The following is a 26,144-nucleotide window of genomic DNA, read 5'->3' as shown; positions in this document are numbered from 1 at the left end:
GCAGCTTGTCCCAGCCCCTCCCTCACTGTGGGGGCATTGATCTCCCCCCACCCAGACCCCTTCCCTCCCACCTCTACCTACCACAGTACACTTACCAGCTGGAGACAGCTGTGTCCAGTATCATCAAGGACAGCCTATATAGTCTATGGCCGAATCTCCAAATCCGAATCAGGACAGTGATTCAAATCACCAAATTGAATTGGCTGAATCCGAATCTGAAGCAAATACTTGCTGTGTCGCACAGGCCTACTGAAAAGCCACCAGCCATTAAACCTTTTTTAACCAAGCAAGGAAGGAACCCCCCGCCCCCAGGCAACAGTGAAACCTATAGCTGCTGAGCAGACAAAAAAAAGAGGAGGAACTGACAGTGGTCAGCTAGAGGGGCTGAGATACCATCATAGAATCAGAGAAATGAAGGGCTGGAAGGGACCTTGGAAGACAATCGAGTCCAGCCCCCCTGCTCTGGGCAGGAATACTGCTGAGATCAAATGATCCCAGCAATCCTGGTTTTCTCTGTTTAAAAATCCAAAATTCTCTGATTAAAACCCCAAAAATCCATGATTGCTTGTCTTCTGTTTCTCTTCTCTGCATCCTGGCCCCTCTGTCTGATTTTGTCCTTTAGGAATGTGGAGTATTAAGGGTCATCTTCTTTTGAGATCCTGCTCCTTTGTCCTGTAAGTGGTGAAGGAGGAATTCCACCAGAAGCTTAAAGCTGGTAGACCCTGCTCCTTCACCAACTGCTTCACCAGACTTTGCAGGTAGACAGGAGGGTGTCAGGAGGACAAGACAAAGAGAGCCTGTTGGAGAGAAACATTGTTGTGTTTATATTGCGCTGGTGTAGGGAACACCAGAGAGTCTGCATTAGTGATATCCATTAGATCAGCTTCTCAGCTGTTCCAGTTCAAGGAACTCTGCAGATCAGCCTGTAGGATCAGAAAGCAATATTTTGTTCTCTAACGACTCACCACCCCCAGGTTCCTCTTGCCTCATTGAATGGGCCACTCTGTTTACCTGTGTATCTGCACAACACCTGGCACATACAAAGATACTACTGTAGCATTGATGATTTTAGAAATGAAAGTGCCTGAATACCCCCATACCCCGGCAAATATTCATAGGCCCCAGTACCCAGTTTGCACATAAAACAGCATACCCATGATTGCAGGCACAGCTGGGTTTCCCTGTATGTTTATGAATGGACCTAGATGGCAGAACTACATTGGGGAAATGCATCAGCATAGTTTTGCTTCTAAGGCACATATGCAGACCTCTCCTTCCTCATTCCTCCCAGGTGCTGGACAGCATTTACTTCAGCCGGCGGTTCCATGTGCGCTGCGTGGCAAAAGCTGTGGACAAGGCTGGCCACGTGGGGACTCCACTGAGAAGCAACATTGTTACCATAGGGACAGACAGTGCCATTTGTCACACCCCAGTAGTAGCTGGAACAGCCCGAGGCTTCCAGGCACAATCTTTCATTGCCACACTGAAGTATCTGGATGTCAAACACAAGGAGCATCCTAACAGGTATCGGCCTGGGAATGTACTGTCACGTGACTCTGATTCTGATATTTTAGGGTTCTAAATATTTCACTCGTTTTTTTTATTGTTATACATAGACAATGAACAGAACAGAAAATGAGAGTAGGAAATTAAATTTCTTTCCTGCTGGATCCTAACCTTACCTGATCATATATTCAGTAGTGCAGATATGTAGTGTATGCCTCTTGTTCTTTTTCTTTCCCTCACTTGTGTAGTTATAATAACACCGCAGTCAGTAAGACTAACATGAGCAAGGAAATCCAGCCCTAAATAAACATCAGACTAGAAAAAACACTTTCACCCTTTGAGCTGTTCACAGCTCCATACCTTTTTGTTGTGTAAGATGATGGAGTATTCCCCTCTTTTGTGAAGCTGCCTTTGAATAAGCAGAAGCAGCTGTTTATTTTTCCTGCAATCTGTTCCAGAATCCATATTTCAGTGCAAATTCCCCACCAGGATGGAATGCTTCCTCTCATCTCCACAATGCCTCTGCACAACCTGCATTTCCTGTTATCTGAGTCCATCTACAGACACCAGCATGTCTGCTCAAACCTGGTTACCATCAGTGACCTTAAAGGCATCTCAGGTAATCGCGAAAGCAAAGTCTTGCTTTGTAAATGTGAAAGAGGAGATGTAGATCATTAAGCTCTTAAAGGCAAGGACCCCATAGAACTATTTCTGCATGTTATTGGCATTATCTACATAACGAATAATTATTAATTTCTCTGCTTAAGTAATAATGTTAGTCAGCAGAGGTTTCCTATTTGAGGAGGGTATATATTAAATCACGCACTGGATGTGTCTACACTTGCACCATTACTGTGCAGTAACGTAATGGAAAATTACTGCGCAGTATGGGCACATATCTACACATGCATGCCCATATTGCACAGTAACTATGGTAACTTAGGCTGACTTGAACATAAATGTTCTACCTGCATCATACTACCTGCCCAAGTAGTTACTGCACAGTAAGGCATGTGTAGATGATGTACTGCGCAGTAACCTTGTGTGTGCGGACTGACTTGGGACTCAACTTTAGTCCCAAGTCAGTCCACACCCAGCTTTACTGCATTGTGGTGCCTGCACTTGAAGACACCAGTGTAAAAACCACTTAAATGCATATGTGTGTGTAAATTCGCCCACTGAGGAGTTAATTTTCTTTTTTCCCATCTATATTCCATGGCAAGGCTTTGAGGGTTATTTGACAGACAGATACACATGCCCTAATGCCTCTGTCTGCAACGTGGCACAGAAGGCAAATTAATTGCCTTCTGTTCTGCCACAATCCAAAAAAAAGTCAAAACATGTCATTAAAAATCAGCTTAATCCAGTCACAGATTACAGAACAGTATTACATACGTATCACAACTGCATGCAGCATTTATGGTGTCACTATAGAGCAGAGTTTAAGTTGTTCAGGGTCCTTAACACTGTGCGTTTTTCTGCCTCTGTAGGTTTCCTGCCTCAGAAGATACCTCTGAATTTCCTGGATTTATTTGATGTATTTTATATATTTGTTACTGTTTAGGTTTATATCCTGTCCTATCCAAAAGGCTCAGAGTGGGTTTCTGATGTTTGCTTTTAGAATAATTGCAGCACCCCATCCTTATTGTCATAGGCGATACGTGGGGGGGGACACATGCCCCCTCAAGATTGGCCCTCTTGGCCCTCGCCAGCTGGGGAATGGGGGGTGATGGCCAGTCCCCCCCCCTCCGGGATTGTGCCAAGAGAAGCACTGGCGGCACTTCCGGTTTGCTGCTGGCACTTTCGCTGGCATTGATCAGCCACTGGGGAAACGCCCCCCTTCTCCCCGGTCAGCAATTGGCCACTGGTGCCCCCACAGGATCAGGAGGCAGCAGTCACCCATGTTTATTTCTACCCTTAAGGCACTGAGAAGTCCTCAGCATTCACTCCTGTTTAGAGTAAGCCTTGCCCCTGGGCACTACTTTCATAAATGTCATCATCAGAGCATATCTGTTATGTTGTCTGAGAATTGAAATGCAACATTCTTAGTACACAGAACCAAGTCCCCTTTTTCTTGTCATTCCAGAAGCAGGTTTCCTGGATGAGGTGACTTATGACAGCCTCATTCTGGGTCCTGGGTATGATCGTCCCTACCAATTTGACCCCACTGTGAGAGAGCCAAAGACAATCCAGCTTTACAAGCACCTCAACTTAAAGAGCTGCATTTGGACCTTTGATGCTTACTATGATATGACAGAATTAATTGATGTCTGTGGAGGATCTGTCACTGCTGACTTCCAGGTGAGGTTTCAGATCTGGCAGTATTTACTCACTTTATCCCTCTTTTACCTCACAGAATTGAAACATATTTGATTTGTTCCTGTTACCATAGGTAGAATAGTGCATCGTGAAATTTTCTTGGTCCTTTTATTTTGATAAGCCTAACATACTCTGTACATTTTGTAAAGGCAATGCTTTATTTTTAATATAAACCTTTGTGACTGTCTTTTGCTATTAAATGCTTTGTGCCAGATTCTCAGGCTATGTGAACAAGTATTGAACTCAGTGGAGTTGTCACTTTACACTTGCTTAGAATTTGATCCTGTATGAATAACAGGGTGAGGCCATAGACATTTTTTGAGAATTCTCAAGTTTTTCTGTTAGCAGAGCGAGGATGAGCAATGTTCTGTAATAAAAGTGGCGTCTTTCTGTATATACCACTGCCCTCTGCTGGATGGAATATATCTTTGCCTTTCAACTCAAGAAGAGGTAGATCAGCAACTTCAGTGAGGCCACTTAGGTTAGTTTTTAGTACCGCTGAAAACCAGAAACATATACATACATCCAGAAACTGTCATATGTCACACAAGCTCATGTGTATATCAGTCCCTTCCATTGGCTGTCCAAGGATTACTATTTCTTTCATCTCTGCAGCCAAGACTGAGGATTTTGATGGATGTGCCAATGCTCCTGCTGGGACTTAAAGTCAGCAATTCCTGGCTAGAAGGTCTTGCCCCTCCACTGAGGGTCAGGCTGATCACTATATTTGGGGTCAGGAAGGAATTTTACCCCATAGTCAGGTTGGTATAGACTGTGAAGGTTTTTGCCTTCTTCTGTAGCAGGAGGTATGGCCCTTTACCTGGAATCTCCTGAGTGTGTATTAACAACCTTTTTGTAGAAGCAACACATTGTTTGCTGTGGTTCTCCTGATTTACCTGTGGCAAGTTAGGGTGTTATGTCTTGTGTTGTATTAAGGTTGACAGTAGTTTTATGAAGAGTTTAGATTATGGCTTATATAGGATGGTTTGGATAGGGATGATCCTGCCTTAAGCAGGGGGTTGGACTAGATGACCTCTGGAGGTTTCTTCCAGTCCTATTTTTCTATGATTCTATATGAATGGAGGCCTGTGTTTCTAGAGAAAAAACCCAACCAACCTCATGCATGGTTAGCTAATGACTGCAGTGCAGTCTGGGTTCCCAGCTCATCCAGCCCCACAGTGGCATGGAGATGGTCCATGAGACAGGAATGGCACAGGGTCGGTCTGCAGGCTTGATCTGGTGGGGGGAGGGTGGTCTACAACATCTGTATGACTCCCCATGGGTCTGAAAATTTGCCAGCACAAGTGGTGGTAGTATTAAATGCTGATGCTCTGGAAACTGTAGCAAGTAATGCTACCACTGCTTCCTGGGGGCCATATGTTGGTCACCCTGCTGGAGTGTGTTTGTATGGTAGAAGCCAAGTACAGACACATCCATATTTATGGTTCAGATAGTGCCATTCATATAAAGGTAAAGAAATGTTTACATAGCCAGCTTTGACTAACTCTAGTGCTTGGGGCAGGTGAGAACTGCTCTGTATTTGTACTGTGCTCTTTTAGCAGCTGAAGAGGTATTACTTATTTTTCCGGTGGCAGCCTAAAAATGCTTTCTTTGTTTACACTTAAATTCCCATGATTAGTAAGTCTGGAAGGGTATACAGGCCTTCTATTGGCTGTGGTGAATTTTACCCAGTATGCGAGCTTTAGGCAATTAAAATGAGGTAATTAAATACTGGCTTAACTCTGTTAAGTTAGTGATTCCAATCCCATTGCCTTCAATGAAAACACAGATGGGCTGGTGCAGAATGTTTTTTAAAATCCTATCTATAAAATTAGCACTGATGCCTTATTATTCAGATAAAACTTATACCTGTAGTTTAGGTTTAATATCTGAAAAGCTTAAAAAAGATATTCCTTAAGATAGGTATGTCTATATGTTAAACTGCATAGTAGTGTGGAGATACATGAGCTAATGGTAAACAAGAAACAAGTTAAATTATCCAGTACTGAGTTTCATGCTTCTACAACTACACTGCATTTGGTACCTAAGGTACCAGAACTGCAACTTGTTTGGTATTTCTACAGTAGTGCAGTGTAGGCATACTCTTTATTCTTTCCAATCCATGCTTCAGGCATTAAAAAGGAATGTTCACCAATTCCATTTACTTGATCACGGAATTACATAGATATGCCTCCATACTCAGAGTGAAAATAAAGAAAAATGTCTATTTAGCTATACCAGAATGGCAGAGGATTAAAGGCTTTTAAGCTATACAGTAGTAGTAAATACTAGCCTATACTACATAGGCTACTACTTACTGGAAGTAGGAGACTGCATTCTACATGCTGGTTGTGTCTACACATGCGCTTTACTGCAGAGTAGACTAATTAGCTGCAGAATAAAGCATCACTGTCTACATGTGAGACAGTGTTAGGCCACAGTAAACTAATTTATGGCACAGTAAGATAATACTTTAATGGACAGTACTATCTCAGGTTCAAGGGTAATTTACTGCCATTAAACACACATGTAGACACTGACTGCATGTGTAAATTGCACCCAGTCAGCCCAGCCAGTGGAGGGCCAGATTCCTACCTGCCACCTAGGTGCACAGCTCCATACTTCCAACACCCTTGTGCCCAGCTAGCCCTCTCCCCCCACCTCCCCTGCTTCCTGAAGCCACCACCTGGATCCTGGGGCTGAGAAACTTGGCATAAACTGCTCCGATCTGGCTCAAATTGCTGCTGTCTTGAGCACACGTGTAGACACTGCACCCAGGAATAGTTTACTCCAGCTTGAACTTCTCTGGAGTTTATTGCTTCAAATTAATTGCATGTATAGATGCAGCCACTGTCTAGTACTTACTACTGCTAGAACAGCTAGCCGAATACGTAGTACTGCTTACTACAATTGTTACATTATACAGAGCCACAAAAGATTTGTCCTGTAATATAAATAATTTTAAATTCCTATTTTGGTCAGGTTCTTACTGCAAAAAATTACTAGCTAAACTATTTGGCAAAACCCTTGATGCCAATAGAAGAAGGCTTTTGTGGGCTTAGTTAATGTTGTCTGGGGAGGTGGCATAGCTATGCCAGGGGAGGTGGCATAGCTATGCCAGTACTGTGTCTGTACTCAGAGTTTTTGCTGACAGCAGCAGCTCTGTAGTGTAGATGAAACCTACCATGCTTTTGTGTTTCCTATGCCTAGGACAGCCATGGTTCTTGCAGAAGAGAGTCTAATGTTTACATGTCAGACTAGAAGACCAGAACAAAAAGAATTTTTAATGCATCTCTGACCTTTTTCTCTACTTCTGTGGCAAAAGCTGAGTGCAAAATGTTTTCTGGTTAAAATGTACCTACAAAGCATTGTTGCAAGGTCATGCCAGGATCTTTTTTCTAAAAAGTTATAGAACCATAGAATCATAGAAAATTAGGGTTGGAAGGGACCTCAGGAGGTCATCTAGTCAAATCCCCTGCTCAAAGCAGGACCATCCCCAACTAGAGCACAACCATCCACAACCATCTTCCTGTTTGACAGGTGCGAGATTCTGCTCAGTCCTTCCTAACAGTCCACGTCCCTCTCTATGTGTCGTACATCTATGTGACAGCACCTAGAGGTTGGGCCTCTCTCGAGCACCACACAGAGATGGAATTTTCCTTCTTCTATGACACTGTTCTTTGGAGGACAGGTAGGCAGAGGGAGGGTTTTTCCTCCCTTGTTTCTCTTGGACTGCACGCCTGACTTGGCAAAGTAAATGAGACTTTTGTGTGGGTTAGCATGCGTGGGATCAGTCCCTTAAACTGTAAACAAATAGCCAGGGGGACTAGCATTCCCCCCTTAACCTCTCTGTCAATATTGCAAAATGGATTTCACCAAGTTGTAGAAACTGCAGCTTAGCAAGACCTTTGAAGTCAATTCCCCTTCCCCCCACCCCTAACCCTAGCTTGCTCTGCCTCTCCTTCCCAAGTCCTGGCCAGGATTGCTCCTGGGGGCATACTTTGTAGTGATTTCCCCAGCTGTCTTTTAAATTAATCTAATATTGGAATCACCAACCGCATCCCACAACCCACCAGTCCTCAGAGAACGGGATTTTTTCCCAATGCAACCTCATAGAGTTGCACTACATTACTACCAACTATAAATCCTGCTTAGTTTAGGCCACATCCAACTTAAAGGAGTCTGAGTGGCATTTAGGGTTACAAGTGAACTCCTGTTCCACCCTGCTTGAATCCCTGGAAAATTCTTTATACAAGAAGTCAATAACTCCTTTTTCTCCTTGCTGCTTTTCATGACCACTAGCCTTTGTCTTAAGGCTAAGGTGAAGGCACCTTACTAAAGGAATGCTTTCTCAGGGACTTGCCAGGGAACAATAGGATTGCACACTGACACCGTATAGATAGAATAAGGTTTAGCCTTTCCTCTCCTCCTTCAGTGAGTTACACCCCCTTCACAGGTTATCACAGGTTTTCCTGTGTGTGACACTTGGGAGTCCATTTTGGATTAATTTTCTCTTCTGTTTCACCCAACGTTTGAAGTAGTTTTGCTAGTCCATATGGAGTGCGAGCAGCAAGGACTGCACCCTGGGCATGCATTACCAGAATCTCCATTGCTGGAATTCATTCTGGAGAGGAAAATACACCTTAGTGCAAGTTCTGTAGGTAGTCCTCTCACCATTACATTTACTTTCTCCACCTTGTACTCATGCAGGGATCCAGACAGACAGTGTTCTTTCTGCAAGGCTGCAGATAATACGAATCTATATCCGAGAGGATGGCCGCCTGGTGATAGAATTCAAGACCCAGGCCAAATTCAGAGGTAAGTAAGAGCATCAGCCTGATTTAGAAGCAAAGCATTCAAAAATCCTGGGAGCTACCACAACCAATAATGGTAGGTGACTATGCTACTGTACACTAGGCATCTGTGTTTTTGCCACTGTTACTCTGAATCTCCCTTAAAGAAGAGCCTGTACAGAACAATGTTCCCCCTAAGGTTTAGTGATCCATGAGCAATCCTGGCTGGGAGTGTGCAGGTATCTCAGTGTGCCCATTTCTCCCTGCTCCTGCAGCAGCCTCTGCCCAGGTTGGGGTGGGTGGCAAGTGGCCAGATGCAAAGCTGGCAGCAGCGCGGGGAGCATTGGCGCCCCCTTGCTACAGCACTGGGCATCCCCCCCCCAGGCCAGTGCTTGGGGGCCATGGCCCCCTACTGCCCCCCCTCCCCCATACACCTCCATCCATATGTCCCTTTGCGCAACATTAAAAAATAATTGTGCGGCATGATTTTTTATTGTGCGCGGCTGCACATGCACACAACTTAGAGGGAACGCTGATATACAAACAGAAGCACTGAATTAAGGTTTGTAAGACTGGTCCCTTCTGTGTTTGACTTTATTTTAGACCCTTAATGAACATTAGCTATTGTAATCTGTAGCAGTTCCGCAGCCACGGGGACAGCCATAATGCTTTCTGGTGGCTGTGCGACCCCTGTCTGGCTCAGGCTTGGCTACAGCCCTTCCCTGGAATCTCACCAGCCATGCCTTGCTCTTAGTGAAGGTTATAAAAGGGAGGCTGCCTGTGGGCTATATGTGAGCCTAAGCCCAGTGGTGACTGGTGCCTCCTGAGTGAGTCAGCGACTGGGAGATCAGTCCCCCTGCGGCCGATTGTGCCAACCCAGAAGTGCCAGTGGCACACATGGAAATGCCAGCGGCACTTCTCCTGGCACCCCCACACCCTGGCTGGTGCTTTCAGTGTGGGCACCAGTGCTCCCTCCTGCCCACTGCCTAAGCGGGGAATGCTGGCTGTCAGGAGATGCACCAGCACTCTGAGGGGGTGCACGTGCACCACTGCCTGAGCCTTTGTCAATCCCCACTGGGCCTTTCCTGGGTCCCCTCTGTCACAGTCCTGCACCTAGGCCAGCAGGCCCTCTCAGCCTGTCTCTACTGCAGCTGGGCACCTGTTGCTGTCATGGCTCCATGTGTGACTCCGTACCTCCCCTACACCATGCCCCAAACCTTGCAAGTGTTCTCTCTCTGTGATATTGACTAATTATGCACTCAGCCCCCTTTGGCCTTTGGACACCCCTGGTCCCTTACACCATTCCTTACTGGGCTCTCAGACCCTGGTCTTGCATGTGGCCCCTTTTCCAGGCTCAGGAACCCTCTGGTCCAGCTTAGCCCTCCCCCAGGCACCAGGACCCTCTGTGGGCTCAAAATAAAACCAAGACCACTTGCCTGTAAACTCAGTCCTTCCCTGCCTAGGGGCCTTGCCTCTGCTTTCAGGCCTGCAGCACTGGTTATATAAGTTCCAGTCCTTTCAGGAGCCCTGCTGCCAGGGAGAGACTCCCAGACCCAGGCTCTGGGCTTATATAGCTGTAGCCTGTGCCCTCTTCTGGTCAAGTGAGTCTCATATCAGGCCCATGCACAGCCTGTAAGCAGCCTCACAGGTTTTCAGCTCACTTAAAGGAGAGGCACATCCCAGTGCCCTGCTATACAATCACACCCATCCAACATATGACTTCATCACAGGTGTTTAGGAAGACTGGGTATGGATATAAATGTGTCTGTATGTATTCACGTTGAATTTGTTTTCCACTTGGCAGGGCTTTTTGTAATGGAGCATCACACACTGCCAGATATGAAGTCTTTTATAATGACACCGGACCACCTGGGGGGGATTGAATTTGATCTACAGTTGCTGTGGAGTGCTCAGACTTTTGACTCTCCCTATCAGCTCTGGCGGGCGACCAGCTCCTATAACAGGTGAGGGAGAAGATCTGTGGTTTCAGTTGGCTTTTGCCAACAAGTTTTCACAAGTATTAACAGCATTTTTGAACAGGGTGCCCAGGCCATTCATAGTAATGTGGTATTTATCCTTTTGTTGTTTACAACGTTAGCACCAGCAGAATTAGCCACTAGCAGTGATGGTCAGTGGTCTATGTGGAATGGATTTCATGGTCTCCAGTTTGGTAGGCAGGCTTGAACAGGAGGAGCTAGAATTAAATGACCTTGGAAACCTGTCTTACCACAAAGTTCAGAAATGATGCATGTGGGAGGGCAGCCAACCCTGCTGCAGCCAATGTTGTGTCTGTCACACAACTGATGGAAGGAGGTAGTCCTCAGAGCTGTCAATCCAGTTCCATTCAAGTGTGCCCAATTCTATTTTGAGAAATTAAAGTAGCTGTGAGAGAATCATGGGAAAGCAGGTGTTGAATGGTATTAAAGCTGGATGGAAATTTGCATGTTGAAATAAGATTTCAGCCTCTGTTCCTCACACTGCTGTTAATCACTAAGGCTGTAATTTGTAGGGTTAGAGGTATTTATGCTAAGGTTTAAAAATCCTTTTATGTTCACTCTGATTTTTTGGGGGAGAAGGAGCGGGGTTTGCTATCATTTGAATAAATGACCTCTATCTTTTCTTCTAGCTGTGCTCAGACACATGGACAAACACATGGTTCAGTTAAAACCCTGGGGACCAAATTCATCCTTGCTGTTAACTATAAAGCTGATCAAGCTTACAGCAGTCATGGATTTAGTCTAATTGGAACCTTTCTGTCTTCACTAGTTTGTGATAATTAGAAAATACTGAATGCGAGAAGCTAGGCAAATGCTCCAGTTAAGTAAACAGCTCACAGACTGATACGGTAACAATGGCATCTCTCATCTGTTTCCAGGAAAGACTACTCTGGGGAGTACACAATCTATTTAATCCCTTGTACTGTGCAGCCCACGCAGCCATGGGTCGACCCAGGAGACAAGCCATTGGCGTGCACTGCTCATGCTCCAGAAAGGTAAGGAGATGCACTGTTCTCTCATTTCTTTGGGTGCTCCAATTTTACAGCTGGAATTTTCAGAATGTTTATAAACATGTTCACTTCAAGAGCATGTAATTAATTGCCAGCTTGAGTTTAGAGATGAAGAGCCTTCCAGTAAAAAAAACACCTATATGGGTAGATATAGAAATGAGGTGCTCTCAAACTGAGATGTGAATGTAGTCAGGGCATATGTGTTTTGGGGGGATTCAGTGAAGCCATTCATACACATGCAGTATGGATGCTGTGCAATATATTGCCTTAGTGGAATCATTGTATAGGTACCACAAACTGAAATGGCTTAGATCCCAGCATGCCCTTTGTGTTAGCTGCACAGCAGTGCATTTGCCAACTTGGATTGTTTCCACAGAGGCAACAGGTATTTGGCACAAGCTATGGCAGCAGCATAAAGGACAAGAAAAAGGAAACTATCTATTAGCTTTGGAATCTATTAGTGACTGCAGCTACCCTCCTCCAAGACAGTAAAACAGGGCTTCCTTAATGTTAAAGCTATATATATGGGTGACTGGTGCTGCCTTAGTCAGGCGGGCATATGCCCCCCCAGCGACCAGTCAGCAACTGGGGGGGTTCCCCCCACGGCCAATCGCACTGGCCAGGAAGCAGCTGCGGTGCTTCTGGAAGTGGCCATGGTGCACCCACTCCCTGGCTGGCACTCACAGGGGGGACACCTATCTGCCCACCCTACCTGTTGCCTGGGCGGGGAGCGCAGCCTTTTGGGAGGATGCACCAGCGCCTTCAGGGGGTGCATGTGCACCCCTGTCCACCCCTTACACATCACCAGTAGCTATACAGTTATTTGAGCAGTTTATAACCAGTTATAATGGCAGGCTTTGTGACTTCTGAGCACCAGAGGCACAGATGTCCACCAGACATGGTGAGAGAAATGAGAGAAAGTATGGTATCTCTTTCTTTCTTTCTTTTTGCTTCTGTCAATGATCATCTCTGCAGTTACGTAGAGCCTAATTGCTGAGAATATCAAAGGCCAGTTGTAGTCACAGGGAGTTGCGGGTGCACAGGAACTGCAAAAATCCAGGCCCATGCTGTTCTCTCACTTTAGGGAGACATTCTACCCTCCCCCACTGGACCCACATATACTGCCTCAGTAACTGGATGTCTTGTAGGAGGCTAAGAATGGATGGATATGGAAGATAAGGATGGGTGGGGATGGGGATATCCTAATTTGGTCTCCTCTTTGATTAATCACTACTTGGAATGCTTCTCATGGTCCCTCCCTTCACCTGACTGCAGCTATTAAACACATGCTGGTTCAGTCAGTCTTAGTTCCATGGCCTGCATATGGTCCAGAAGCTCCCATTTCAGAACAAATCTACCTGCATCTCTCTACCCCATGCATTAGACTTTAAATCAGGTGCGTCACACTCACCCTGGTCCCCAGGTTGGATCTGAGGAGCCAGCAGGGACTGCAGCAGAGCTGCATTTAGGCAGCAGCATGGGTCCAGGGCAGGGCAGCAGTCTAGGTCCGGGGGGGGGGAGGTGCATTTGGGTTGCAGTGTGGGGCTCTGGCCAGGCAACAGGTGAAATCAGGCCATATGTCAGGCCATAAGTTTGACACCCCTGCTGAGCACTTGCCTTCCTCAGCTCAGATGAATTTCACTCTTGATGCCTTTTGTCAGTTTAACAGGGAACCAGAAGGCAGGTCAGCCCCTTTAAAGCCAGAACTTTCTGGGCACAGCGTGCTGGTAAGGTGGGGCGGGGCGGGGGGCGTTAAAAACTGAGCCTGGCCTGCTAGTCAGCTGACCGGAAGGGGGCAGGCCAGGACTATAAAATCCCTGAGCTGGGCGGCAGTAAGGGCCAGCAGCCAAAGGAGAAGGAGTGCGTCCCAGGGCTCCCTGGAGAGACTTGGAGAGCGGTCCAGTGGCTGCAGGAGTGGGAACTAGCGGCAGCAACCCGCAGAAGAAGGACTGTAGCAGATGGTGGGACAGCAGCAGCATGAACCCCTGAGAAACTGTAAGCTGGCATGCTGCCTTCTTTAATCACATTGTCTTGGAGGTGGTTATAGCTTATGGACAGGACTGTTCATATTTTTTTTGTTATTGAGTAACATTGGTGGTTTTGGGTGAGGCTATTTGGGGAAGGAGGAGGCCTCATTGGGACCCCACTACAGTGTGGGGACCCAGCACCAGAGGAGGCACAGTACTGAGGGTACATAGGCCCTGGCGCCTATGTGGGTACAGGATTTTGGGGTGCACTGACCCCAAAAAACAGATATACCACATTAACATGCTGAAGCCATGGCAAAAATGAGAGTTCCTGTACTTGGCCCTCCAACCAGATGAACTGGAACTGGGACCCTCCCTGAGGGAGAGGGAGTGGAGCAGTGAAGTGGAAGTGACTCCACGACTCTCTGAAGAGCAGAGGCAACAGGCAATGGAACTAGTGAGGGAATATGGAGACATGTTCCAGGAGGTCCCCAGGGAGGCTCGCGGCATAATGCATCGAATAAGGACCCCTCCAGGCCAGGTGATCTGCAAGAACTGGAGATGAATCCCACAACAACTTCAAGGACAGATAAAAGAGGAACTTGAAATGATGTTAGAAAAAGGCATAATACCAGAGTCCTGAAGCGACTGGCGCAGCCCCATTGTGGTCGTACCAAAGCCAGATGGAAAAATTAGGCTCTGTATTGACTTCCGAAAAGTAAATGTGGTGGCTAAGTTCCATGCTTATCCAATGCTGAGGGTGGACGAAATGGTGGAAAACATAGGGCAAGCCAGCTGTATCTCCACGTTGGACCTAATGAAAGGCTACTGGCAGGTCCCCTTAGCACCCGAAGAAAAGACAGCCTTTACCACACCATGGGATCTATTTCATTTCTAACGTGCCATTTGGATTACACGGAGCTGCCGTGACATTTCAGCAGCTAATGGACAGAGTCCTGGCCCTGTGTGGGGGTTATGTGGTGGCTTATGTAGATGACATTATTGTGTATACCGCAGATTGGTCAGGGCATTTAACAGCGCTGTGAGTGGTGTTACAGCACTGCCCTGAATGGTGGCAACTTGGCTCTTATATTGGTTGTACCACTAATTTGCTGAGATCCTGGCAACGTTACTTTGTCCGCCTGTGTCTCTCTTACTCCTCAGCCTTTGTCTGTCTTGCCTTGTTACACTGTATATTTTGTCAAACAAGCTTTAAATAAAGTGCCCCTGCTGACATTTTGAAGTGCAGGGATGCTGATACATGAAATGCAGGAGGCTGCTGGGGCATGGTAATTGCCATGCTCCAGTAGATTCGATTGAGTCTGCTCTGACACACTGGATTTACAGTGCATCAGAGTAGCCCCCTGCTCGTGTATAAGCACCATGAAGCCTAGCAGAATGAGGACACCAATATGGTGGGCTAGCATCTCTAGGTCCTGTTGGAATACAGAGGATAACAGCCATGGCGTAAATGCAAAGATCTCTGGTGACGCAGTTTTTAAAATCTCTAAACTCCAACACTCTCTTCTTCCTTTTTTCTTTTTGTTCACCCGACTTTAGATTTTTGATCCCAATTGCTTTCCAGCAAACAAACCGCCCGGTTCCTGTTGTCTACTCCCTGAACACAGAGTTTCAGCTTTGTAACAATGAGAAAGTGTTTTTGATGGATCCCACCAAATCTGAGATATCTTTGGCAGAAATGGATTACAAAGGAGCCTTTTCAAAAGGTAAAGTTTTTCCCTTTCCTTTGTTAGTTTACTTTTACTTCAAGTTTCTGGCTGCACAGCCTCAGCTCCTGGGTAAGAGAAATGATGTGATAAAATGCAGGTTGCTATCCCTCAATGAGCAGTATTTTGACCACAATGCAGGATTATGTTCCAGCCGAGTAACATGATGACCACAAGACAGCTCTGTATCAGGATCGTAACACACTAGGCATGTCTAAACCATGTCATAATACCTTTCACTAAACTGGTACATTTGGCTCTGAAAACAGCCTTTGCGTGTCTCCCATTTCTTGTCTATCATTCTTTCCAACATCCTTAGGTCAGATCCTGTATGGCCGCGTGCTTTGGAATCCAGAGCAAAACCTCAACTCAGCTTACAAACTGCAGCTGGAAAAAGTCTATCTCTGTACTGGCAAGGATGGTTACGTGCCTTTCTTTGACCCCACGGGAACAATCTATAATGAAGGGCCACAGTATGGCTGTATTCAACCCAACAAGCACCTAAAGCACAGATTTCTTCTCCTGGTATGTTTTATAGAGTGGGCAGAATTGACTAGGTCTTTACAGGAGGGAGGGAAGACAAAGAGAAAACTGAGAGAGGAGTGGGACTCTAGCAGGAGCTCAGAATCCTCTCTGCAGTGAAACCTGCCCTTGGAGATGTTTGTGAATAAAGCCTCAGGTGCCACAGTTGGACCTTTTCTCCTGAAAATATGAAAGGCAGTTTTATGAACAGGGAAACTCCTGTCTTTAAGGAAATATTTGACCCAAGTGAAAGTGGTGGTCTTTGATGCAGAAGAAGAGAGTGGGGCAGGGAGAGGTGAGGGTCAGTGGGGGAGGAAGAGGTATAAAGGACATCATGAAAAGATGCTCTGCTCATGTTACTTTCCTGCTTCATAAATCATGAGCCAAAAAACTCGTCTTTGAAAAATCTCCACTTTTTCATGTTGCTCTTGATTGTAAGTACCATGTGTGTGACTGATTCACATTTTTTTTAATCCTGTATTTATTTTCCCTAAATTTCAGGACCGAAATCAACCAGAAGTAACTGATAAGTACTTCCATGATGTACCTTTTGATGCTCACTTTGCCTCTGAATTGTCTGATTTCCACTCAGTGAGCAGCATGCCAGGAGTGGATGGATTTACTATGAAAGTGGATGCTCTCTACAAGGTGCCTGACACGAGATATATAGTACCACAGAAAGAGTTCTTTATTTAGGCCTAGGTGCTGCATGCTATTGCACATGTAGAAGTCAAACACATTCGGGCAAACCCTAAAGCTTATATAATTTTCTAGATAACTACAACCACCACTGTGGAGAAAGGCAACGTGGGCTTCCCAGTGCCAGAATTACTCCAACAATGTAGGGACCTATTTCTGAATTGGGATGCACTGGCACAGATCTTTATATCCATACACAGAAGCTGGTTGCACCATGGTGTGCATGAGGTGGTCCTGTTATAGAAGGCTTCACATTAATTTCCTTTATTACTAATCTTAATGTAAAGCATGATTCCAGCCTAAGGGACCCAGCATATATTTTACCAATGTGCTCTGTCCCTTTGACTTCACTGAAGTCAAGAGTTCAAAGTGCTTAGCACTGTGAAGTTCAAAGCCATTCAGTTAAAAAGACAGAATCCCTAAGGACTGGCTACACTCTTTTCAAACCCTAAATTACATGATACATGCAGGTAAGAGACAAACTCTAGCACAAAAAAATAGAGCTCAGAAGTTAAGACCAGACTCCCTTCCCTATCTGTCTTACAAAGCAGGTTTATCTGGTTGAACTTTCATGGGGCACTGGTTTGCTTTAATTTCAAATTGTATTTTAACAATGATGTGCAGTTTGCCCTAGTGCTTAAAATATTTTTGAATAAGTTATTAAATAATGCTAGTAATTATCAGATCTAGTCAAAACAGTAAACATTTGCAATACATCAATTTTTTTCAAAATGTAGTGAGAAGTTAAATGATTTTTTTTCTAAAATTGAAAACTTTCAACCAAACCTTAGAAATGGTTAAAAACTTGGAATCTGGGGGATCTTGAGTCATTAAAAGTTTTGATCAAAAGGACAAAGTATTGATTATTAAAAAATAATTGGAGCTGATGGAAGATTTATTGTTACTAGAACTGAATTAGTCATTTGGCAGTGATCAAAACTTCAACAAAACTGACAATTTCCAAATCATGTGGCGTGGTGATTGCTGTCATCTTGACCAACACATGGGGATGGACTCATGATCTCCAGCAATGTAAATATGAACCAAAAAAGTACAAGCTAAAGCCGTCTGTAAGAAAATTCTATTCCCTGTGGATTAAACACAAAGGAGTTGTAAAACACTCACCACTGGGTAACAGTGTCACATGCCTGCTGCTGCCTGCTCTCAACAGAATTCTTGTGTCCCTTTAGCTGAATGCCAGGGTTAAGTCTCCTTTGTGTCTGTCTGTCTGTTCTTTCCTAAAGGTGGAAGCTGGACACCAGTGGTATCTCCAAGTGATCTACGTAATTGGCCCCGAGACTATTGCAGGGCCCCGTGTCCAACGTTCCCTCACTCACCACCTGAAACGTGGGCGCAGGGACCTTGTAGATAACAACGGCAGGCTTATCCTGGACGACTCCTTGATTTATGACAATGAAGGTGACCAAATCAAGAATGGCACCAACATGAAGTCATTGAATCTGGAGGTACAGGAAGCAGTTGCAGCTGCCTCCTTCTCACAGACAGGTGCCTCCATAGGAAGTGCTTTAGCTGCCATCATGCTGCTCCTGCTTGTGCTTCTGGTAATTTGCTTCATAACCAGGAAATGTCAAAAGCAGCAGAAGAAGAAAAAGCCCACCAAAGATGTCATGGAGGAATATCCTCTGAACACCAAGATACAGGTGCCTAAGAAAAACCCAGAGAGGGTGGAGAAGAATATAAACAGACAGTACTGCATCGTGAGGAATATCAATATACTAAGTGAAAATGAGGGTGCGTACAAGATCAAAAGTGCAAAGGTCAAACAGGTGAACTTAGAGGTCAAAGTTCATAACAATCTACATGATGGAACAGAAGTTTAATAAAGTGCACATCTTTTTGTAAAAGCTTTTTATAAATTGTGAAAAATTTAAATTGTAAACTGGTATTTTTATAATCTTGTGGAAAAAGGGAAGACTATAGCTTTGAGTGGTGGACAGCAATACATCCTCACAGGCTTCAACTCACAACTGAGCTACCTCATGAAAAGCAGAACAGTGAAACACCCAGGGCAGAAAAAATGGTATCTCTACCAACAAGTTTATTCAGTTTTAGGCTGCACAATTTTCATAGCAACATCCATAGCAGCCAGATATTTACCCAAACTTGAATAGTTCCCATATGAAGTCCACCAATCCTGAAATGGGGGGTTACAGGGGAATAGTGCAACAACCCTATATCAGACACAGTATTATAGGAATAAAGCTTACTAAAGAGTTGGAATCTATTATGTTCCACTCTGTACTGTTTTCCTTTTTGTACTTCCTCTCTCTTGTTGGGCTGCACCAGACAGAACATGACAATTTTGGTCAAGAATGCAGACATGCAGCCAGTACTGCAACTAATGTCGTTTCTTATTGATGGTTGATCTTCATGGAGGTAAAATGCTCTGAGAGGAGGTCACCTCATGCAGAGGGTGGCACTGTGCATCATTCGAACAGTGTGTTAGTGTGCCTGCAGCCTTCTGCACCTGAGTGACTGTCACTCTAAAAGAACAGTGAGAGAAGCCTTTACTGTTCTATGGTCTAGAGGTCTACCATTGAATCTGGACCTGCTGAAATCAATGGGAAGTTAGCCACTGACTTCAGCAAGGCAAGGATTTCATCCTTTCCCCATTAGACCACCACATCCCTTTTCCAACTTCCTGAACTTTGCAACTCAAAATCATTTCTCAGAGCTTTGGTCTCCTAGTCAGTAGTAAAAGTACATTCCCCTGCCTGGTAATAAGACTGGAACACCTTCCACTGAGAACTCTCCACAGAGAAAACACAAAGAAACACTCAAAGCCACCTAAATGATAGGTTGTTAACTTGCAGGTGCTAATAGGTATGCTGTTTACCATACTGCTAAGTAGAATAGGGTCCTGGCCCCATCTTAGTTATAAGAAAGGGGACCCAGACATGGAAAAGATTTCAGAACTGCTGATTTAGAGTCAGTTTAAATATGTTGCAGCTATATATTATCTGACTCTTAGCACTAGCATCTTGTTGCATGTTATATTATCATGGTGCTGTACAAACCTTGATGAATCCCTTGGGATTATTCCAACCTGGCACTGGATTGTCATGATGCACTGAGTAATGAGATACCCAACCTCTTCTCCCTGACCCCAAATCACATACAATACAGATGAAAGCAGTTGCTCTACTGAAGGATGCGCTGGAAAACTGCTTGTGCACAAGCAGGTTAATGCCTTTTATTTATTAAGCAAAATTGCCTTAGACACATTGATTTCTGAACTCAAAGAGTAACCTTTGTGCTCATGGATGCACTTTAAACTTTTGAGGCCTAGAACATGCCCACCAGCTTTATCCTCTTTATCCCCAGCTCTCTGCAAATTGGAAGTAAAGCAAATAGTGCTGTCTGCTGACTTCAAGTGTTAACCACACACACCCTCCACCTTGTTAAAATATACATAACAACATATTTCCTAGCTTCAAACAATTTTGTAAACAGGGAGGGGGGAAGGGAGGGAATGGAAATTTGACATTCTGACCCCAGTAGAGCAACTGCATGTCTGGTGCTTATTGATTCTGCTCACGCTTAATAATAAGGTTCCATTAATAAATAGTTTAGGTTTTATAGTTCTTTATAACTCCTGTTGATTTCTTGTCTAGATCTTAAGGCATTTTACCAACGAGGTCAGGGTCATTTGCTTCATTTTAAAGATAACAAAACTGGAGCCCAGACTGGGGAAGCAACTTGCCCAAGATCACCTGGCAAGCCAGGGGCAGTCCCAGCTCAGTGTACTACCCCATAGCCCCCAATGGTGCAACAGCTAGTAAAAGTCCAGCAGGTTGCTTACAGCCATTTACATCATCTTCTACTGATGTGCCCAAAAGCATCTAGAACTTGTATGTGCAACATGCTGGTAACACCACTAGTCACATTAACCGTTTACAAACTATTTAACAATAGGACCTCAGAGTAAAGTGTGACCATGACTTCCTTTAGCTGTGTCCCCATCTCTGTTGTTGTATTACCTGATGTGGTATATCAGGGATTCATGTCTTTGGGATTCATTTCTGGTAGCTCAGACATTTGGTTTATTATTGTGTGTTCATGTCAAGGTTGCACATACATACATATGTACCTAAAATATTTTAGTTGTCAGGTCTGTTATTACTCTTGTATGCATATTATGCTCTTAGATTGTTTTGGGGTTTTTTACAGACTACATGGCAACCAGTTAATAAGTGTAAATATAATATATAGTGTGCACTTTCTGACGGAAGCAAGATTTGATTATTCAGCTTAAATATTTACGGGGATCAGGTTTTTCTGTAATGTATGTAGACTGTTCCCAACAATGATACTTTTAGACTGTAAGCTTTGCAGTGCAGGCTCTTTATTTTGTGTCCTTACAGCGCTGAGTTTGCCAATGCCTAACAAATTCATCAAGATGTGTAACAGTGTTAAATAAGAGTTATGCTGATGTTGATAGAAACAAGAGGTGAAATGAAAGACTCCATAATTTAATGCAGCATTGTATAGTAAGGGATCCTGGGATCCCTCCTACGTACTGTACCCTCCTACGTACATGAATCACCAGCTGCATATTCATTATTACATTACAACCCTGACTTGCTTCTGGAGAATTTTTAGCTTGCAAAATATGATGTATCCTCCACCTCACTTTGATTGCCAACATTTTGTTTGTTAGACGTGCACTTAAACTGAAAGTGTCAAAGCTTTAAATCTGTTACTTAATATTTGCAATTCTCAGTTGCTTTTTACAGTTAAGAGTCTGATGATCAACAAACATTGGTGGTATTTTCTCGTCAAATATGTGGTCTGATTTTCTGCTGTTCGCTTGACAATTACTTGCATGCACCCCACCATACATTTTATTATGCAATAAGGTTAGTACAAATACAATCTTGGCAGTTTGTTTTTTCCTGTGTATAATGGTGCTGAGTAAATAAAGAGATAAGGGCAATGTTACCATTCTCCATAGTTGTACAATTGCTTTAACATGAGGACATTGTGGACATTACTTCTTTCAGCTCTTGAGAATTGCTAGTGTCAAGAGGGGCTTACATGTGGTTGCAATAATCTGATTGTGTGTGCATGTGTTCTGACTTAGTTCAGTTATTTTTCAATGCATTGCACCTACTACGAAGGCTCATTGCTATGATCTGAGTAATCTGCTGGTGGTGCTGCCAAGCAATTTTTTTAACCTCTTATGATTTATGTATTTTGAATCCTTCTGTTATGGAGTTAATGATTTTTCCATGCAGTAATATATGCCATTATACATGGGTTTTGCTAATAAACAACATTTTGGTTATGTTTTGATATAAGCTTTATATTTATCTAATACTTGGCAAACCACAGCAGGCACACTAATCCCCCCCAGGTGCCGCATTTTGAAGGAAGAACTTTCATCTATTATTAAAAACTATTGCTAGACCCTAACCATTTGGATTTTCACGTAACTTACAAGTAGAAAAAACTCCCTTTCAGACTTACAAATGAGAAGAAACCTTAACACGTCTCTAGTTAAACATCATAGAGTCTGTATACCTTTAATTTCAATTTCCAAAAAAACTATTTAAGCATAAAAATTTAAGCACAAAGAATTATGGTTGACTTGCATCCACAGGTAATGTATACCTTATCCCCATTCAACAATTGCCAGGTAGAGACCTGTTTCCTAATAGGGTCCAATCTCTCTTTCTGTTCCCTTTTTTCTCTTCTTTTCAAGAGCTGGTTTCCATTAATTCAGTTTTAGTTACTCTCAGATGGACCTTGGGCAAGTCATGCCCCCACTCTGAGCTTTAAAAAAAGATAGTAATTCTTCAGTGGTTCATAAACCTTAGGATTGTTGCTTCTTTTCCCCTCCTTCACAGAGAACATATATCTCATCTCTATAAGAGACTGCCAGACAAGGAAGTATTTCCTGAATACCCACAGCACCTTTTACACTCTATTCCCCTTCCTTTAATTTTTGCATGAAAACCTTAGACACCTATACATGAGTGCGGAGGCTGCTGTGATGCACTGGAATTCCAGTGCGTTAGAGCAGACACGATTAATCAAGTCTGCTGGAACGGGGCAGTTACTGTGCTCCAGCAGTCTCCTGCATCTCGTGCATCAGCATCCCTGTGCTTAAAAATGGCGGCAGGGGCACTTGAACTAAAGCTCTTTGAATGAGATTTACTACCTAAGTGCCCCCACCACCAGGAGTACACCAGATAAACGTTTGGTAAAATTACTTACCTACAGAGGGACTTGTCTCTTGTCCCTTGTCGCTTTTGGGGTTCACATTCTACTGAAATTCTGCCATGTCAGGCATTCTTTCCCTCTGTCTTATTTTTCTCTCGACTTCAACCCATCTTTTTATCCTTGAATTACCTTCTTTGGTCTTTACTTCATTCACTATTTTTTCCTTACACTTGCCTAATCTCTTTTTTAGGGTCTCAGCCCTTTTTGACGTTTTCCTACCCTTTGCTTCCAGCCTTCCACTGAAAAACTATGCCTTCTACTGCCATTTTTATTTAGCCCTCTTCTCACCAGCTGCTCATCTAAACTGTCTTAGTTCCTTCAATTGGAGGGAACAGATAGTGTATACCACCTCTTGCAGACACTGCTCCTCCAGCATGCTGGGCACTCTCCCAGCTTCCACACAGCTCCTGACAGAGGAAAAATAACTTGGACATGCAGGCCTCACCAGGGTGACCTTCACATAGTTGCTCAACATATCCTTGAATGGTCCTTTTCCTTGCTACTTCTATCTTCTGCCACCTCCTAAACACACTGTCCAAAAGACCCTTTTCCTCTTTCAGCACTCTATCCAATGATGAACAGCACTAACCACTTGCCAGACTTTCATGCCACTTTCCTCTTCAACGGCTCCACCTTTAAAGGGAAACACTGCCAGAACGATGCAAGCTCGTCCAGGCACATCCAGCTGGCAACTTTCCTGGCAGGGGACTAGGAGTCTCATACAGGGCTCCATATTCTAGGCTGGCAAGCATTCCGGTGGGCTCCTCCGTAGGAAGCCGACCAGGATCTGAGATTTCTGGCTTGTAAAGCAGTGCAGGTACCTATTCCTGTCACACAGCACTCTCATCTTCTGAAGCCAGGACTCTCCTTTACAGACAGTGGTATGGAGAGACAGGAGCACAAAACAGCAGCTCATCAGACGGTCTTTCCAGGCTTCCAGAAAGAATTGTTACTTTCGGGTATTGGAAGGGTTGCTTTGTCCCAGTGAGATCAGTGACCAACAGGGTCAGCTTTCTTTACTGGACAAAAACAAAAAGCCCTGAGCTACAAAGGGCTGAGACTTTGTGAAATGTAAGTGGGCTTCTTAATTTTAATTCCCTATGGGAACAGGAAAAAAAATTGTTGAGGAAAAGGGCAACTCATCAATGATGTCCCTAAAAGATGGGTATCTTATATGCAGGGCCTTAGCCTTGGAAGGCCAACAAGTCTTCCTTAAAGCTAGTGCCCAGGCCCAGTAGCTTGATCTCCTGCTCTACCCCTTGTTGGGCCAGCAGCAATCCAGGTAACTAGGCCAGAATTCAAGCTCAGCATACGCATTTGGCCAGCCCCTGCCACTGCTTCCCCAACTACAGGGAGAATGATCCACATGAAGGCCTTGTCTCATGGGTACTCACTTTGCTTCACAACCTCTCCTATTCCTCCTTGGCACCCAAGAGCCAGGGACAATGTCTGCCCTTAGGCCAGGCTGCAGCCCTGTCCAGAGCCTCCCGGGTTGAGTCTCACTCAACTCTGATGCTCCAGACTCTTGGTTTGGAGCCAGGCCCTGTGGCTTTTTTTACTTACAATTGGGCAGCGTACTCCATGCTATGAACATGGGCACATCAGTGGAAGCCTCTTAACCGGCCAGTATTTCTATAACACCCACCCCTGGCCAGGCCATGGCCCTGCCCTGAGCTGCCTAAGCCTTGTCTCGCACACCTTTCTTTAGGTGACATGGACATTTCTAGGCTCTTGATTTTAAGCCAGGCCTGGCACTGAGATGGGAAGCCAGGTCCTGCCATTGTTAGCCCCAGACCTGTGCCTTTAGGCAAGCGGGCTGGAGGGCTACCCTGGAGTATGGCAAAAAGATAAGTTTTCCAGCACCAGCACTCAGGCTGCTGAAGAGCAGAGGAGGTGCCTCTGCATAGTCTGAGGTCAAGGAGGAGAGCCTTTAACTCATATTTTCCCTCTGCCAGGCACATGGGCTAGTTCGTCAGCTACAGATATCAGAGGCTAAGTTAGGCGTAAGGGAGGGGACAAGAAAAAAAAAGGAGCAAGATAGTAAGGGGATAGCCCATTAACAAGACTCATGGCAGAGGTAGCTAGCCAAAAAGAAAGGCAGATGGAAAACCCCAGGCATCCACAGAGGTTATAGAAGGAAATAGTATGTGCAGTCAGGTGCTCTGAAATGGACCTGAAACCCCAGGAAGACCTTCCCAGAGGGGCTGATCTAGTCTGGCCAATATGGTGATGCCCAAATCAACATACACACAAACTGGATGATCACCCTTCCCACCATTGCCATAGAAGTGGTGTATGATCAATTAAAGAAATTAGACATATATAAATCAGCAGGACTGTATGAATGCCACCCAGGAGTGCTGCAAGAATTGGCCAAAGTAATCACAGAGCCCCTGGCAAAGGTCTTTCAAAAACCATGGGCCTCTGGAGAAATCCCAGAGGACTGGAAGAGGGCCAATGTTGTGCCCATCTTCAAGAAAGGGAAGCATGAAGACCCGGGAAACTACAGGCCAATTATCTTAAATTCTATTCCAGGGAAAATCCTAGAAACATTCATCAAAGAGGCTATATGTGACAAACTTGCAGAAGACATGATACTGAATGACAGCCAGCATAGCTTTTTTGCGGGCAGGTCTTGTCTTACCAACTTCATTTCTTTCTGTGATCAGGTGACTCACCACCTGGACAAGAGAAAAGCAGTCATCATATATCTCAACTTCCAGAAAGCCTTTGAGTTGGTATCCCACAAGGTACTGATCAGAAATCTAGAAGATATTGGGCTCAACTGCAGGACCATCAAGTGGGTGTGAAACTGGTTGCGGGGTACGACACAGAGAGTCCAAATGAACGGATTGGTGTTATCCTGGCAAGATGTAGGCAGTGGCATACCGCAGGGGTCAGTACTTGGCCCAGTGCTGTTCAACATCTTCATCAAGAACCTGGATGGGGGGGGGAAGCTCACTGGCAATGTTCGCAGATGACACCAAGATACGGGGTTGTGTGGACACACCCACAGATAGGCTGCCGATACAAGCAGACCTAGACAGGCTGGCATGTTGGGCAGAACAGAACCAGATGAGGTTCAACAGAGAGAAAGGCAAACTGCTGCATCTGGGAAGGAAGAACTCCCAGCACACCTACAGGGTGGGCATTGCTAACCTGACCAGCACTATAAATGAAAGGGATCTGTGGGTAACAATAGACCCCACCATGAATATGAGCCGGCAATGCAATGCAGTAGCCACTAGCATCAATAAAACTCTGGCATGCATCAATTGATGCATCTCCAGTAAAACCAAAGAAGTGATTCTCCTGCTTTACTCAACATTGGTGCAGCCACAGCTGGAGTATTGCATCT

At 44.7% G+C, this 26,144-nt stretch overlaps 1 protein-coding gene across 3 annotated transcripts in view; it reads left to right on the top strand.

Annotated features, from left to right (window-relative positions):
* The window catches only part of FRAS1 (Fraser extracellular matrix complex subunit 1), a 360,126-nt gene extending 338,270 nt beyond the window's left edge, over nt 1-21,856 (top strand). For all 3 annotated transcript variants that reach the window (XM_019556365.1, XM_019556367.1, XM_019556366.1), the window contains 11 exons: nt 1,292-1,524; nt 1,965-2,125; nt 3,593-3,807; nt 7,366-7,516; nt 8,536-8,643; nt 10,423-10,582; nt 11,494-11,610; nt 15,153-15,319; nt 15,639-15,844; nt 16,343-16,489; nt 17,785-21,856. In XM_019556365.1, the coding sequence (XP_019411910.1) occupies nt 1,292-1,524; nt 1,965-2,125; nt 3,593-3,807; nt 7,366-7,516; nt 8,536-8,643; nt 10,423-10,582; nt 11,494-11,610; nt 15,153-15,319; nt 15,639-15,844; nt 16,343-16,489; nt 17,785-18,381 (2,262 nt within the window). In that variant the 3' untranslated portion in view covers nt 18,382-21,856. The remainder of the gene's footprint in view (nt 1-1,291; nt 1,525-1,964; nt 2,126-3,592; nt 3,808-7,365; nt 7,517-8,535; nt 8,644-10,422; nt 10,583-11,493; nt 11,611-15,152; nt 15,320-15,638; nt 15,845-16,342; nt 16,490-17,784) is intronic.
* The last annotated feature ends 4,288 nt before the right edge of the window (nt 21,857-26,144 follow it).

The sequence above is a fragment of the Crocodylus porosus genome, unplaced genomic scaffold (genome assembly GCF_001723895.1).
Source record: "Crocodylus porosus isolate Cpor-Errol unplaced genomic scaffold, CroPor_comp1, whole genome shotgun sequence".
NCBI lineage: Eukaryota > Metazoa > Chordata > Crocodylia > Crocodylidae > Crocodylus > Crocodylus porosus.
This window is presented reverse-complemented; position numbering and strand designations above follow the sequence as displayed.